The 17,233-nt window shown below is 38.4% G+C and overlaps 1 protein-coding gene and 1 pseudogene across 2 annotated transcripts in view; one reads left to right on the top strand and one right to left on the bottom strand.

The window, feature by feature from the left end:
- OPHN1 (oligophrenin 1) overlaps nt 1-17,233 on the bottom strand; it is a 528,296-nt gene that overhangs the window by 257,971 nt on the left and 253,092 nt on the right. Inside the window, exon 6 of one of the 2 annotated variants that reach the window (XM_077146702.1) lies at nt 6,456-6,593. The exons of the other annotated variant lie outside the window; for it this stretch is intronic. Within the exon in view, the coding sequence (XP_077002817.1) occupies nt 6,456-6,593 (138 nt within the window). The remainder of the gene's footprint in view (nt 1-6,455; nt 6,594-17,233) is intronic. 2 annotated transcript variants of the gene reach the window in all.
- Nucleotides 7,313-11,079, top strand: LOC143670992 (large ribosomal subunit protein eL6 pseudogene; annotated as a pseudogene).

Here is a 17,233-nt window from a genome sequence, read left to right as displayed (position 1 = left end):
AAAACCTTTGCACAAAGGACTTTATCATAAAGGTGAAAAGAAAACATATTCAATTGAAGAAAATATTTGAAGGCATATATCCAATAAGACTTTAATATCCAGAATATATAAAGACATCCTACAACTCAACAATAAAGACAATAAACACAATAAAATAGTGCAAAAGACTATTAAAAGATAAAAATATTTAAAAGACTTAAAGGAATATATAAATGGCCAAAAAGCACGTGAAAAAATATATGTTTTAGTTTGTAAACTGCTGGAATGCAATATACCAAAAATGGAATGGCTTTTAAGAAGGGAATTTATTAAGTTGCAAGTTTACAGCTCTAAACCTATAAAAATGTCCAAACTAAGGCATCTATAAAAAGATACCTTGGTTCAAGAAATGCTGATGGGTCCGGAATACCTCCGTTAGCTGGGAAGACATGTGGCTGGCATCTTCGGGGGTCTCTGGCTTCTCTTTGCAAACATCTTCCCTGGAGGCATTTCTTTCTTTATCTCCAAAGGTCTCTGGTTGTGTGGGCTCTGTTGGCTCTAAGGCTTTCTCCAAAACGGTTCCGTCTTAAAGGCTTCAGTGAGCAACCCCACCTTGAATAGGTGGAGATACATCTCCATTGAAACCATCTAATCAAAATTTACCACCCACAATTGGGTGGGTCACATCTCCATGGAAACAATAAAAAAGATCCCACCCACAATATTGAATGAGGATAAAAGAGTATGGCTTTTCTGGGGTACAAAACAGTTTCAAACTGCCACAATATGCAACATTATAAGGCATTATGGAAATGCAAATCAAAACCACAATGAGATACCATTTCATACTCACTACAATGGCTAGTGCTAAAAAAATCTCTCTCACACACAAAAAAAACCTGAAAGTGTTAGAAAGGATGCAGAGAAATAGGAACACTCATTCATTGCTGGTGGCAATGTCACATGTTATGGCTCCATTGGAAGATCGTTTGAAAGTTCTTAGAAAGCTGAGTATACATTACCATATGACCCAGTAATCCTACTATGAGGTATATACTTCAAAGAATTGAAAGCATAGACTCAAACATATTTTCGCACTGATGTTCATAGAGGCATTATTCACAATTGCCAAAAGATGGAAACATCCTAAGGGACCATTACCAATGAATGGATAAACAAAATGCAGAATATGCATGCAATGAACCATCATTCAGTCATAAAAAGGAATGAAGTCCTGATACATGCAACAACATGGATGAAACTTGAAGACATAATGTTGGGTGAAATAAGCCAGACAAAAAAGGGATAATATTCCTCATTTGGTTGTGTCACTCCAGCTCATTTACCAAGTGATATGAAAAGCTGGTCGTTTTGTGTGGGGACCATAACAACAGGAGGCTCTGTCACAGGTCTCAGCCGCTGTGCATGCCACTCTGACATTTGGGTCATATTATCCAGACAGTGCAGACCTTCAGGATTTTAGAACAAACCCTTGCCATCCACTGCAAATGACTACTCGCCTTCTTGGAAACAGTTTTTGGTCTGCTAGTGGGCCTTGATAGAGACCAAAGGCTGAATTGTGGGCCACCAAGTTATGATGAGACCTGAGTTGCCTATTATGAACCGGGCATTGTCTGATTCACTAAGCGAGAAAGTTGGCCATATGCTTTTTATGATCAAGCAACACTTAATGATAAAATGGAAGTGGTATATATGAGATCAGGCTTGAGAAGACCCTGAAGGCACAAGTGAGTTACACAAAGACGTGGCCTAAATGCCCATGGCCTCCACTCCTGACACATTACCTTCTTTTTCCCAACCTGCAGCTATGGCCTTGTGAGGATGTCCCATGATCAGCTGACTGAAGAAGAGAAAACCATGGCCTGGTTTATAGACAGTTCAGAACGATACAGAGGTATCAACCAAAAGTGGGTAACTGCGGCACTACGCCCCTTTCTGGGCCATCCCTGAAAGACAATGGTGAAGATAAATCCTCCCAGTGGATAGAATACTGAGTTGTACCCCTGACTGTTCATTTTGCTTCGAAGGAGAAAGGGCCAAAAGTGCATTTGTATACTGATTCATGGGCTGTGGCCAATAGCTTGGCTGGAGATTAAGGGACTTAGAAAAGAACATGATTGGAAAATTTGTGAAAAAGTGGTCTAGGAGTGACTGCGTGGATAGACTTTTTTTTTTTTTTAACATGGGCAGGCACCGGGAATCGAACCCGGGTCCTCTGGCATGGCAGGTGAGCATTCTTGCCTGCTGAGCCACGATGGCCCTCCCGTGGATAGACTTTTTGACTGAGTGAAAAACATGAGGATATTTGTATTCCATGGGAATGCTCTGCAGTGGGTGATTTTATCAGAGGAAGCTTTTAATAATCAAGTGGATAAGATGATCTGTTCTGTGGATACCAGTTGGCCTATTTTCCCAGCCACTCCTGTCATTGCCCAGCGGGCTCGTGAACATTGTGACCACAGCAATAGGGATGAACATTATGCATGGTCTTAGCAACTCAGACTTCCACTCACCAAGGATGATTTGGATACAACCACTGCTGAGTGCTCAATCTGCCAGCAACAGAAACCAACACTCAGGTCCCAAAATTGCCCCATTCCCTGAGGTGATCAGACTGTTCCCTGGTGGCAGATTGATTACATTGGACCACTTCCATCATGGAAGGGGCTGGGATTTATTTTAACAGGAATAGACATACTCCAGATATGGGTTTGCCTTCTCTGCATGCAATAGTTCTCTCAAATTACAATCCATGAACTCACAGAATGGTTTAGCCACAATCATAATATTCTCTACACATTGATTCTTTTCAAGGAAACCATTTTATAGGAAATGAAGTATGGGATTGGGCAAATGCTCATGGAATCACTGGTCTTACCATGTTCCCCATTGTCCTACAGCAGCTGGATTGATAGAACAGTGGAATGGCCTTTGAAGACACAATTGCAGTGGCCAACTAGATGACAATATTTTGCTAAACTGGAGAAATGTTCTCCAGGAGGCAGTATATGCTCTAAAACAGTATCCACTCTATAGTGTTGTATCTCCAGTAGTCAGGATTTACAGGTCCAGGAATCAAGATGGCACTACTCACTATTTCCCCTAGTGAGCCACTAGAAATGTTTTGCTTTCTGTCCCTGTGTACCTAAGCTCTGCTGATTTATAGGCCTTAGTTCCAAAAGGAGGAGTGCTTCCACCAGGAGACACAAAAATTATTCCATTGAACTGTAAGTTAAGACTGCCACCCAGCCACTTTGGGGTCCTCATGCCTCTGAATCAAGGCAAAGAAAGGAATTACTATACTGGCTGGGGTGATTTATCCTTGTTACCTAGGAAAAATAGTACTGCTATTATATAAAGAAGGTAAAGAAGGACTTTCCTGTAGTACAGAAGATCACTTAGGATGCCTTTCAGTACTACCATGTGATGTGATTAAAATCAATGTAAACCTGCATTTATTCAGTCCAGGTAGGACTACTTAAGGCCCAGAAACTTCAAGAATAAAGATTTGGAACATCCCACATGCAAAGAGCTACGACCATCTGAGATGTTTGCTGAGAGTAAAGGGAATATGGAGTGGGTGGTGGAATAAAGGTACTTATAAATACAAGCTACAACCATGTGACCAGTTATAGAAACAATGACTTCAAAGGTTAGGAATATTTCTTCCTTGTTTTGTTATGAATATATTTGTATACCTATATACAGAATATATCTTTGTTTGCTTCCCTATCTTATCTCCTTATCATATAGCATAAGTTGTATTCACTTTGTCATAATGTTTAAGTTACATGATTATCAAGTTTAAGAAGGAATGTTACCAGGTACATGGGTAGTTCAGTACTTTGAATGCCTGCCTTTCATGTGGGAGACCTGGGTTGATTCCTGGACCATGCACCCCCCCTAAAAAAAAAAAGAAATGTTACCCAATGACTTGTCTTCAAGGCTAGGAAGGTCTTCTGCGGAAAGAGTTAGTGCATGTCTGGTTATACGCAGGATAGTTTAATTATGTTAAGCAAAAATATGACTTATTTTTTTCATAGAGATTAAGTATGGTTTATGCAGATGTATATGGTGCAAAGTTGACAAGGTGTGTATTTTATATGTACACACACACACAAACATATCCATCCTGTTGGTTCTGTTTCCCTGGAGAACTCTAATACACACTCAAATAGTTGGGTGGTGGGGGTACTGGAATGGGGAGAAAGGGCAGATAATTTCTCACTTTGGTTGCAGAAGGAAAGGAAAAGTCTTTGGTCTCTGTCTGTTGCACAATGCAGTTCCTTTCTACTCTAGTGAAGATGGCAAGGGAGATAGAAAACAGTTGTTTGTTTTCCTCCTGGATCACAGTTGATTCTAAATTATTGACAATCAGCATATTTCCCTTTTAACCCTCTATCTTCTAGCAACATGCAGCCGCTTTTCTATTTTTCAGGGCAGATTACCTTGTAAAATGATCTCGTCAATAACATTACCCCATTAGTCTGTGTAGGTACATACCTATATTGCTTGAGCAAAGGGGCCTGGATGCCAGGTACTTTACATATATGATTGCATTTGGAATTAAGTAGACTTTAGTTTGTGTTTGCTAGAGTCGAGTCTTCTTCCACAAATGACTGCTTTCTTTTGTATACATAATAGAGACACAAGAGGCATTTGCTGAACCAAATTCCCTTGCATCTTTCTGAATTAAATTATATGTTCCTTGGATGTGAAGTAAAGAAAATTTGTTCATACTGCTGATGATGGCATAAATTGGTACAACCATTTTGGATATCAATTTGGCAATATATCTTATGAGGATGTGTATACCCTATGACACAGAACTTCCATATTTAGATATATACTTTACAAAATATATCATGCACGTACAAGAAGACATATAATACTTTTAAGTAGTATTTTATGTACTAGCATAAAATGGAAACGATTGACTTATCAATCAACAAGAGAATGATAAAGGAATCCAAGCATATTCTTACCACAGAATACTATATAAAATATAAATGAATGAATTCACGTTAAATGTATCAATGTGGATAAACTGCCCAATCTTAATACTGTGGGGGAAAAAAGCACGGTACAGAAGAACACTTGCAGAATGATGATTCCATTTTTATAAATATGAAAAGCAATAAGAGCAAATACTTATACAATGCCTACTACTTACTCTGTGTCAGACAAGGTCCTAAACATTATACATATTAACACTTTTAATCCTCACAATAATGCTATAAATTAAGTGAAATTATTTATCTCATTTAATAGAGAAAGAAACAAAGGCACAGAGGATCAAGTCACTTGCCCAAGAACACACAGTTAGGAAGTTTCAGTGAAAGCTTGGATGTGACTCTAGGTCATCTGGCTCCAGAGTCCATAGGTTTAACCACCATATTATGGAAAAAATTCCTCATATTGCTTAGGAATTTCACCTATGTGGTAAAAGCAATGGAAATTCATAATAGTGGAGGAAGGTTCACATATGAAGATGATCAAAAGAATAAATCCATGAAGCTTCAGTGAGCTACTGCTTCCTAGTGTGTACATTGGTGGAAGACATGCTACGAGGAGAAGTTAATGATTTTAACGTTATCTTTTGAATGCTTTTTGAAATTATGACATATCCTCTGAAAAGTACGTATATCCTATGTATAAACCTCAAAAATTTTTCAAAAACAACACACCCATGTAATTAGCACCTAGATCAAAAAACAAAACATTACCAACATCCTCAAAACCTCACTTGTGCTGTTTTTGTCACTAACACTCCAACTCTGAGTAAGTACTAGCCTGGCTTTAATACCACCACTTAGTTTTGCCTGGTTTCTTTATTTAAAAGTCTTTATAGAAATGGAAGCATATACCAGGTACTGTTTTATGGCTAGCATTTTTTCTTTCACTCAATCTTATATTTGTGAAATTCATCTATGCAACATACATTGGTTGTAATTTGTTCATTCTCATTGCAGATATCAAGTACCTAGCAGATGGTAATTATTACTGTAAGTCATGTAAATTATCTTTTGTTGCCTTGTAAACCACTTATGAATTACTGTCATATAGGTTGGCTCTCACACACCTTGTCTACTCGACTCTTCCAGCTAATGCATCCTGTTGACCATTAAGACAGACACATGGAAAAATCTGACATTCAAATTCTTTGAAGCTGTTCATGGGGGATTTTCTACTTCCTTTCTTTCTCTCCTAGGACAGTACATTGTCTTCTGGAAACCAGGACAAGAACAAAGTTTGCAGTTTCATCTACTCTGACTGTCAGGTTTGTGCCTTGTTCAACTTTCTGTATTTTTTTTTTCAATCCTATCTCTGTTTTACTAAAGTTCTTTCAATGATCTCTGCTCATATAAAGGAAACAGCAAGACTGACATCTCCATGACCTGCTGTCAATACCCTCTTGTCTGCCATCTATTGGGTAAGACCACACTATATCATACCTTCCACAACAGCTCCAATCCTCCAATAATTGGATTAAATGCACAATCAGATGTCTTAGGCAGATAATTTGGCCTTGGATCCACAGCAGACCACACAAAAGCTTGATTCAGTGGCATATATTCTCTGGCAAGGACATGCTTGAAAGAGAATTGAAAATATCATACTGTAGACAACTCTGACAAGATAAAAAAATATGAATAAAAGGGTACAAGTACTCTCTCTGTCATGTGTCCCACAAGAATGACTGAGACTTTATTCTGCCATCTCTGATAGATAGCCTAGCATTCTGCACTGCCGGATGAAAGACCCATCTTGAACAAAGTTGGACTGAGGCCTGTTTGTCCTCCCTTGATCTCAGAGCAGATCTTAGGGGAGTAGGGGATCATGTGGTGGTGTGGAAGGGGATAGTGGTAGGAAAGCTTCTGCTAATTCAGTGATGGCTAATGTGGACACATGGGGGAGGACTCACAAACTTTGTGCTGGAGATTTTGATAGGTGGTAAAGAGAGAAGAAATTAGCAAAGGAGTAATTTGAGTAGGGGGGAAAGAACACTTAGGTAAGAAATTAGGAGAAAAAGGTAAAGAAGATCATTCTTGATCTTGACCCAAATAAGAATATCAAGTATCATGCTCTTGGAGCAAAGAGACTTGAGTTCTAATCCTGGATCTGCCACTATACAATGAACCTAATAATAATCACTAAGAAGAGTTAATTAAGTTTGTAGCCTATAATACTAATGTTATCAATCTTAAAAGTAAGTAGTGAAGGTATAGCTGCAAAAATACAGGGTTCAAAGGGGTGAGAGGAAGGCAGGTGTGCTAATATCTACATCTAACAAAGCTAAAAACAAACGTTGATGGCAAGGCAAAATGGCAGCTTAGTGAAGTGTGGAATTTAGTTTGTCCTCCAGAGCAGCTAGTAAATAGCCAGGAACAATATATAACAACTGCTGGGACTACATCAGTGACCGAACACACAGCATACACCAGTCTAGACAAGCTGGACCAGCTGAGACCCCACACAGAACTGTAAGTCCCCCAAGTCAAGGAGGCTGCACACCTCCCCCATGGTCATGGCAGGCTGGTTTCCAAAGGGAAAAGGAAACAGACTTTACTAATGGCACGGGCTTAGCTCAAGCAAGCTACAACTGCAGAATTAATTAATAAATTCTGACAACTGATAATAGGCCCCCAGCACAGATAAACCTTGAATAAGCACTAAAAATACTATAAGTTTTTGCCCCAGCAGGGAATGGGCAGTACTGACAGAAGAAAAAAAAAAGACGTTTTGAGTTGAGCAGCACAAAATACTACAAAAGGGTTGGACCCTAATAAATGGGGACACACAGAGCCTGGAGATACATAGAATCATGTACCAACTTAAGCTCTTGATTGACAAACCCGAGGAGCGCTGGTCATGTCATGCTCTGAGAAGGTTTTTTTTTTTTTTTGCTTTTTCAGCACAACTTAACAGCTCATTAGACAGAATAGGAAGCCATCTCAGGCTCCAGCACTGCTCCAGGCAAGGACAGATTTAAGCTTGTCTGAGAGACCAAGTAACTAGTCAGGTGAAAGGAGTTAATTCCCAAAAGGCTGTATCTTCCTCAAGAGAAACATGGGGCCCAGCTCAAGTGGAATCACACCCTCAAGGAATTCAGGCCCCAGGGAGTGGAAAACTGAAACAATTAATGCCAACCTACACCTCTCACCTCTGTTCAAACACACCCCTTGCAGGAACTGTCTGCTGAAATTAAAGGCATCACATCACTTTATACTGCTGGGAAGCCACGGGCAAACACCACATGCTGGGCAGGATAAGAAAAGCAGAGAATCTAGAGGCTTCATAGAAAAGTTTTTCAATCTGCTGGATCTCACCCTCAGGTAAAACTGATGCAGAGTGACTCTTTCCTTCTGAGAAGAGGCGAGTATGATCTGGGAAAATTTAACTGGGGTCTATAATATCTAAGGAGACATTCCTCAAAAAAGAAAAATAAGGCTCCATATAGGCAGCACAAGAAACAGAAAAACAAGAACTGAAAAATTCTGATCAGTTAAACAGATGCTATAGTAGAGGTCTGAAATAACTTGAACTGAATGTCAAAGAACAGATAGAGAACAAAGTCATCTAGCAAGAAAATCCTGGGTACACATTAAAAGAATAATGTACCATAAATAAATGGCATTTATTCCAGGTATGCAAGACTGGTTCAACATAAGAAAATCAATTAATGTAATATACCATATCGACAAATCAAAGCAGAAAAACCAGATGATCATCTCGATTGATGCAGAAAAGACATTTGACAAAACTCAGCATCCTCTCTTGATGAAAACATGTCAAAGGATAAGAATAGAAGGGAACATCCTCAAAATGATAAAGGCCATATAGGAAAAACACACAGCTAACATGATCCTCAATGGGGAAAGACTGAAAGCTTTCCCCCTAAGATCAGGAGAAAGAGAAGGATGCCCACTGTCACAACTGTTATTCAACATTGTGCTGGAAGTTTTAGCCAAAGCAATTAGGCAAGAAAAAGAAATAAAAGACATCCAAATTGATAAGGAAGAAGTAAAGCCTCATTGTTTGCAGATCATATGATACTACCAAATGTCAAAAATCCCCAGCAAAGCTACTAGAGCTAATAAATGAGTAAAGCAAAGTTGCAGGGTACAAGATCAACATCCCAAAATCAAGAGTGTTTCTATACATTAGTACTGAGCAATCTGAGGAGGAAATCAAGAACAAAATTCCCTTTACAAAAGCAAGCAAAAGAATAAAAATATTTACAAATAAATTAAACTAAGGATACAAGAGACCTTGTGCTGGTTTGAAAGAATTTATTTACCTAGAAAAGCCATGATTTAATCCTAAGAAATCTTGTGAGAGTAACTGTTTCTCTTAATCCCTATTCAGCTCCAGTAGATCAGAAACTTGATTGGATTATCTCCACGGAGATGTGACTCAATCAACGTGGGTATTAAACTTGATTAGATGAGATGTGTCTCCACCCATTCTATGTGGGTCTTGATTAGTTTACTGGAATTCTATAAAAGAGGAAACATTTTGGAGAAAGTTGGAGATTCAGAGAGAGCAGAGAACACCAGAGCCACGAGAAAGCCACAATTGAGAACACCACAGAACCACAAAGCAGAGAGTCTACCAGCCAGTGACTTTTGGAGGTGAAGAAGGAAAATGCCTCCCAGGAAGCTGGAGAGGAAGCTAGCAGATGACGCCGTGTTTGCCATGTGCCCTTCCAGCTGAAAGAGAAACCCTGACCATGTTCGTCATGTGCCTTTCCTGATAAGAGAGAAACTGAACTTCATTAGCCTTCTTGAATCAAGGTATCTTTCCCTGTATGCCTTAGATTGGGCATTTCTACAGACTTGCTTTGATTGGGACATTGCCATAGCCTAAAAACTGTTAACTTGCAATTTACTAAATTCCCCTTTTTAAAAGCCATTCCATTTCTGGTATATTACATTCCGGCAGCTAGCAAACTAGAACAGACCTATTCACAGAAAATGACAATCAATTGCTAAAATAAGTCATGGAAGACCTAAATAAATGGAAGGCATATCATGTTCTTGGACTAGAAGACTATAGTAAGATGTCAATTGTATACAAAATGATTTGTAGATTTAATGTAACACTAATTAAAATCCCCGAATCTTACTTGACAGAAATAGAAAAACCAACAACCAAATTTATTTGGAAGGTGCCTCAAATAGCCAAAAATATCTCGAGAGCTCTTTCCCATCTTACAAGTTGGTGGGTGAAAAGGCTGAGAAGTCAGCTACTATGAGAAGAAGCGAGAAGCCAAGAAGGCTGATACATGTGGCAAGGTTTAAAAGGGTAGCCTCAAGACTAAAAGGTCCAAGAAAGGGAAGCCTTACTGCCCCTGAAACCTGGTCCTTATCAGAGGAATTGGCAGATAATCCCAATCTGCAATGCATTCCAAAAAGGCCATGCACAAGAGGAAGTATTCAGCACCTCAATCCAGGATTGAAAAGAAAAAGGGAAAGGTTCTTGCTACTGTCAATAAAAACCTATTGGTGGTGACAAAAATGGAGGTACTGGAGAGATTAAGCTTTGCAAAGCCTAGATATTATCCTATTGAAAATGTGCTTTAGAAACTGTTGAGCGATGGCAAAAAACTCTTCTGTAAGCATGTGAGAAAGCTGCAATTTAGCATCACTCCTGGGAATGCTCTGATCATTCTCACTGGTCACCACAGAGGCAAGAGAGTGGTTTTTCTGAAGCAGCTAAGCAGTGGCTTGCTACCTGTTGTTGGACCCCTGGTTCTCAATCAAGTTCCTCTGTGTAGGACACACCAGAAGTTTATCATTGCCACCTCCACCAAAATAGATATAAGTGCTGTGAAAATTCCAAAACATCTCCCTGATGCTTACTTCAAGAAGAAGCTACATAAACCCAGACACCAGGAAGATGAAATCTTTGATACAAAAAAAGAGAAATGAGATTACAAAGCAGTGCAAGATTGATCAAAAAACTATGGACTGGCAACATATGCCAAAAATCAAAGTTGTTCCTCAGCTCCAAGGATACCTTTGTTCTGTGTTTTCTCTCACAAATGGAGTTTATCCTCACAAATTGGTGTTCTAGACTTGGAAGGAGCCTAATTAAATAACTGATAAATTAAATATATATACATATATATATCTTGAGAAAGTAAAATGAAGTGGGAGTTCTCATACTACCTGACTTTAAAGCATATTATGGAGCTACAGTGGTCAAAACAGTATGGGACTGGCATAAAGAGAGATATACTGACCAATGGAATCAACTAGAGTGTTCAGAGATAGACCCTCTCATCTATGGAAAACTGATCTTTGATAAGGCGGTCAAGCCAACTCACCTGGCACAGAGCAGCCTCTTCAATAATGGTGCTCAGAGAACTGAATATCCACATGCAAAAGAATGAAAGAGGATCCATATCTCACCCTATACAAAAATTAACTCAAAATGGATCAAAGGGGCGGGCCATGGTGGCTCAGCAGGCAGAATGCTCGCCTGCCATGCCAGAGACCCAGGTTCGATTCCCGGTGCCTGCCCATGCAAAAAAATAAACAAGATCAAAGACCTAAATATTAGAGCTAAGACCATAAAACTTTTAGAAGAAAATGTAGGGAAATATCTTATAAAACTTGTAATAGGAGGCAGCTTCCTAGATCTTACATGCAAAGCATGGATAAATGGGAACTCCTCAAAACTAAACACTTTTATGCATTAAAGAACTTTGTCAAAAAAGTAAAAAGGCAGCTTATACAATGGGAGACAATATTTGGAAACCACATATCAGATAAAGGTTTAATATTCAGAATATATAAAGAAAATCTTCAACTTAACAAAAAAAGACAATCCAATTTAAAAAATGGAGAAAAGACATAAGCAGACACTTCTCAGAAGAGGAAATACAACTGGCTATTAGAGAAATGCAAATCAAAACCACAATGAGATATGATCTCACACCCACTAGAATGGCCAATATCAAAATACAGAAAATGACAAGTGCTGCAGATGATGTGGAGAAAGAGGCACACTTATCCACTGTTGATGGGAATGTAAAATGGTACAACTGCTTTGGAAGGCAGTTTGGTGGTTCCTTGGGAAGCTAAGTATAGAATTGCTATATGATCCAGCAATCCCATTGCTACATATCTATACAGAAGACATGATGGCAAGGACACAAATGGACATCTGTACACCTTGTTTATAGTAGGGTTATTTACAATTGCCAAGAGATGGAAACAGCCCAAATGTCCATCAACAGATGAGTGGCTAAACAAGCTGTGGTATATACATGCGATGGAATATTATGCAACTGTAATACAGAATAAAGTCATGAAGCATGTAACAATGTGCATGGACCTTGAAAACATTATGCTCAGTGAAATGACCCAGAAACAAAAGGACAGATACTGTATGGTCTCACAAATATGAACTAACATTAATGAGCGAAACTGGAGAATTTCAGTTAAGAACAAAGGTTATCAGGAGATAGAAAAAGGGTACAGTTTGGGTAACTGGTCCTGAATGAATACCAATTGTGCAACAGGACTGACTGCAAAAATTCAGAAATAGATAGTTCAATACTACCTGATTGTAGCACAATAATATAAGTACACTGAATGAAGGTGAATGTGAATATGATAGAGGGAGAAGGGCTGAAGGCAGGTATGAAACCAGAGTGAAAGATAGAGGATAAAGACTGAGACAGTATAATTTAGGAATACTTAGCATGTAAAATGATGGTGACTAAATGTACAAATTTAAAAAAATGTTTTTTCTTGAGGGAGAACAAATGAATGTCAATATTGCAGGGTATTGAAAATAGATAGTATATGGGAAAAAGTACAATCAATGCAAGCTAACGTCTACAGTCAACAGTAACATTGTAATATGCTTACACTGAATGTAACAGAGGCATTATACCAAAATTAAACGGAGGAGGGATTGGGAAAGGGATATGCATTATTTGTGGCAGAAAAAGAAATGTATTCAGATAGACTATGGTGGTGAAGGCATGTCTACACACTTAGGCTGGATTGTATGATGTGTGAATAAAAGTAAAAATGAACAGAGAGAAATAACCAACAACTTATACTGAAGACTTGGACAAGCTAGTTACTAAAGTCATCTTGAAGGGAAAGAGACACCAAATAGCTAAAAACATCCTTAAAATGAAGAACAAGTGAGAGGATTATCACTCTCCAATTTAAAAACTTATTATAAAGCCACAGTGGTCAAAACAGCATGGTACTGGCACAAAGATAGAAGTATTAACCAATGGAATCAAATCAAGAGCACAGAAATAGCCCACCAAATCTATGGTAAACTGATCTTCAACAAGGCCTCCAAATCCAGTGAATTGGGTCAAAATAGTCTTTTCAATAAATGGGCACAAGAGACTTGGCATGAGAGAATTGGATATCGATAGCCAGAAGAATGAAAGTGTACCCTTACCTTACACCCTATATAAAAATTAACTCAAAGTAGATCAAACACCTAAATATAAGAAACATTGCCATAAAGCTCCTAGAAGAAAATATAGGGAAACATCTTCAAGACCTGGTAATAGGAGGTAGCTTCCTCAACTTTACACCCGGAGCACAAGCAACAAAAGAAAAAATAGATGAATAGGAACTCCTCAGAATCAAATGCTTTTATACCTCATAAGATTTGCCAAAAAGGTGAACAGGTAGCCAACACAATGGGAGAAAATATTTGGAAATCACATATCAGATAAAGGTTTAATATCCTGTAAGCATAAAGAAATCATACACCTCAAAACAAAACAACAAACAACCCAATTATAAACTGGACTTAAAATATGAATAAACATTTTTTTGAAGAGCAAATACAAATGGCTCAAAAGCGCATGAAGAGATACTCATTCTCATTAGCTGTAAGGAAATTGCAGATCAAAACTACAATGCGATACCACCTCACACCTGTAAGAATGGCTGCTATTAAACAAACAGGAAACTACAAATGCTGGAGAGGATGTAGAGAAATTGGGATACTTATACACTGTTTGTGGGAATATATAATGGTCCAGCAGCTATGGAAAACAGTGTGGCGGTTCCTTAGAAAACTGAATAGTGAGTTGTCCTTTGACCCAGCAATACCAATATATCCAGAAGAATTGAAAGCGGTGACACAGACATCTGCACACTGATGTTCAGAGTAGCATTATTCACAATTGTCAAGAGATGGAAACAATCCATGTGCCCATCAACAGACGACTGGATTAACAAAATGTGGTATATACACACAATGGAATATAATGCAGCAGTAAGATGAAATGATATTCTGAAACACATGACAAGATGGATGAGCCTTGAGAACATAATGCTGAGTGAAATAAGCCAGACACTAAAGGAGAGATACTGTAGGAGTCCACTTTTATGACTATGGTAAAGGTAAAATCAGAGGCTTATAATGCAAAATACAGGGGACTTAGAGATACATAGAAATTTGAGATGATGAACGGTTAGCGACTGAGTGTGAACTTAATTTTAAGGGAAAAGATATAAGTGAAAGTGATTCACTAGTGGCTCTATAAGTAATAATACCATATTGAAGGTGAACATTGAAAGGGTTGTATAGACTCATATGTCCCACTGATAAACACCATATATAAATAAGTTCTTGCATGAACAACTGCAAAGGTATGAATCTTGTATAAAGAGTGTATAATTTTGAGGTATGGGCAATATTTAACAAGAAAATATCAACAGTACCGCAGCAATACCAGGGATTCATAATGGAGGGAGGGACAAGGGTTAGGAGGAAGTTTCGATTTTCTATTTGATGAGGGTGTGTGTATTGGCTATTTTTCTCTTGGGAACAATGAAATCATCTAAAATTGAGAATGTTGATAGATTGTTGACTCTGGACATTATACATGAGTCCCACTAGATGGAGGAGGCTGAAAGATGCACTGACTGAGAAGTAGATTGGTGAATGATGGTGTATTCATATAATCAAACATGATGCTGCTACAAAAAAGAATGAAGCTGTGAGGCATGTAATGATGCAAATGAAGCTCTGGGGCATTTGGTGAGGTAAAATAAGGCAGAAAGAAAAGAGCAAATATTGTATGATCTCATTTAGAAAATACTTTTAAGAAAACAGGGACCTAGATTGTAAGCTATTATAGAAGTCATATTTAGTCTGGAGCAGCAATGGTTACTTCTGGATTTTGAGAGTATATATATATATGTATATATATATAATATGTGTATATATGTATAATATATATATATATAATATATGTATAAACTGGTATTTAGAGATAAGAACAAAGCCGACCATGTCAGGATTAAGGTAACTCAGAATACAGGGGTAAGGAAGACATTGCCTGTATTTTAGAATTTCATCTAGCCTTTGAGACCAAAGGAAGAAAGGTTTATTTTGTCCAGAACCTAAATTTTCTGTAGTACATAATCTAACTCAACCTGTCTGGATAGATTATTTAACAATCCAGACAAAGGGAGCCCAGAATAAGAGTGAGAACCTTTAATTCTGTGTAGGTTAATGTAATGCCTGGGTACATCCCAGAATATATTAAGCAGATAAAAATTACTGGCAAAGTTCCTTGAGGGATAGGAGAAAAAATATGGAACTATGAATCTTTACCACCAAGAAAACCCGGATACCATGTTAAACATTAGGAACACCCAAATCAATAGGCCAAGCCCTTGATCTTCAGGCTTGCTCTTCTGAAACTTATGTATGTAGCGGAGAAACTACTCTTAGGCATAGATATGCCTAAGAGTCACCTCTGGAGGACCTCCTTTGTTGCCCAGATGTGGTCTCTCTCTCTCTAAGCCCAACTCTGCAAGTAAAACCTTTGCCCTCCCCTCTACGTGGGACATGACATCCAGGGAAGAGTCTCCCTGGTGGCATTGGACATGGCTCCCAGGGATGAGCCTGGTCCTGGCACTGTGGGATCAACCATACCAACCTGACAAAAAGGAGGAAAAATGTAACAAGGTATCAGTGGCTGACAGAGTTCAGAGTCAAGAGGTAATTCTGGAGGTCACTCTTACACAAGCTTCATTTAGAGATTTTATCTATCATAACCTGTGAAACCTTGAACAAAATTCCTACCAATCCTAAGGTATACTGACGGGAAAGATTCTACAAAGGTTCCATGCACTAGGGTAACTTTCCAGACTTTTCAAGACCAGGTAAGTCCTGAAGTGGAGAGGGTCCAGTCTTTTCAGAACATCAACTCTGTGCTGGTTTGAAAGGACTTATATACCCTAGAAAACCCATGTTTTAATCTTGATCCTATTTTGTAAAGGCAGCCGTTTCTTCTAATCCCCATTCAGTATTGTATGTTTGAATCTGTAATTAGATCATCTCCCTGGAGATGCAATTCAATCAAGAGTGGTTGTTAAACTGTATTAGGTGGAGACGTGTCTCCACCCATTAGGGTGGGTCTTGATTAGTTTACTGGAATCCTATAAAAGAGGAAACATTTTGGAGAATAAGAGAGATTAGGAGAGCAGAGAATGCTGCAGCATCACAAAGCAGAGAGTCCACCAGCCAGTAATCTTTGGAGATGAAGAAGGAAAACACCTCCCGGGGAGCTTCATGAAACAGGAAGCCAGGAGAGAAAGCTAGCAGATGACACCGTGTTCACCATGTGCCCTTCCAGCTGAGAGAGAAGCCCTGATTTTATTCACAATATGCCTTCTCACTTGAGAGAAACCCTGAACTTCATTGGCCTTCTTGAACCAAGGTATCTTTCTCTGGATGCTTTTGATTGGACATTTCTATAGACTTGTTATAATTGGGACATTTTCTCGGCCTTAGAACTGTAAACTAGCAACTTATTAAATTCCCCTTTTAAAAAGCCATTCTATTGCTGGTATATTGCATTTTGGCAGCTAGCAAACTAAAACAAACCCATTCCATCCCCAATCCCATATTATCAACTGCCCGTTTCAACATGAAAAAGTTAAATGCCCATAGCCCAAATACCCCTAAAGAGTAGGAATAAGATCAAAGGTGATGGTGGAGTTATACAGAGAAGGTCGGGTTTAACAAATAAGTATAACTTCTGAATCATTATACTGATATTTCTCTTAATATATTCCTTACAGCAGCTAGAAGTAAAAACCTAAAATTGTGGAATTGTAACCCATACTGAACCCTGAAATGTGTTCTAAAAGTAATTGTTGCAATGTGCTTTGAAATTGATTGCTTTTCTGAATATGTTATTTTTCACAAAAAAGGAAATAAA

Source organism: Tamandua tetradactyla, chromosome X (genome assembly GCF_023851605.1).
Source record: "Tamandua tetradactyla isolate mTamTet1 chromosome X, mTamTet1.pri, whole genome shotgun sequence".
Taxonomy (NCBI): domain Eukaryota; kingdom Metazoa; phylum Chordata; class Mammalia; order Pilosa; family Myrmecophagidae; genus Tamandua; species Tamandua tetradactyla.
Note: the sequence above shows the minus strand (reverse complement) of the source record. Positions and strands in the feature narration are given on the sequence as shown.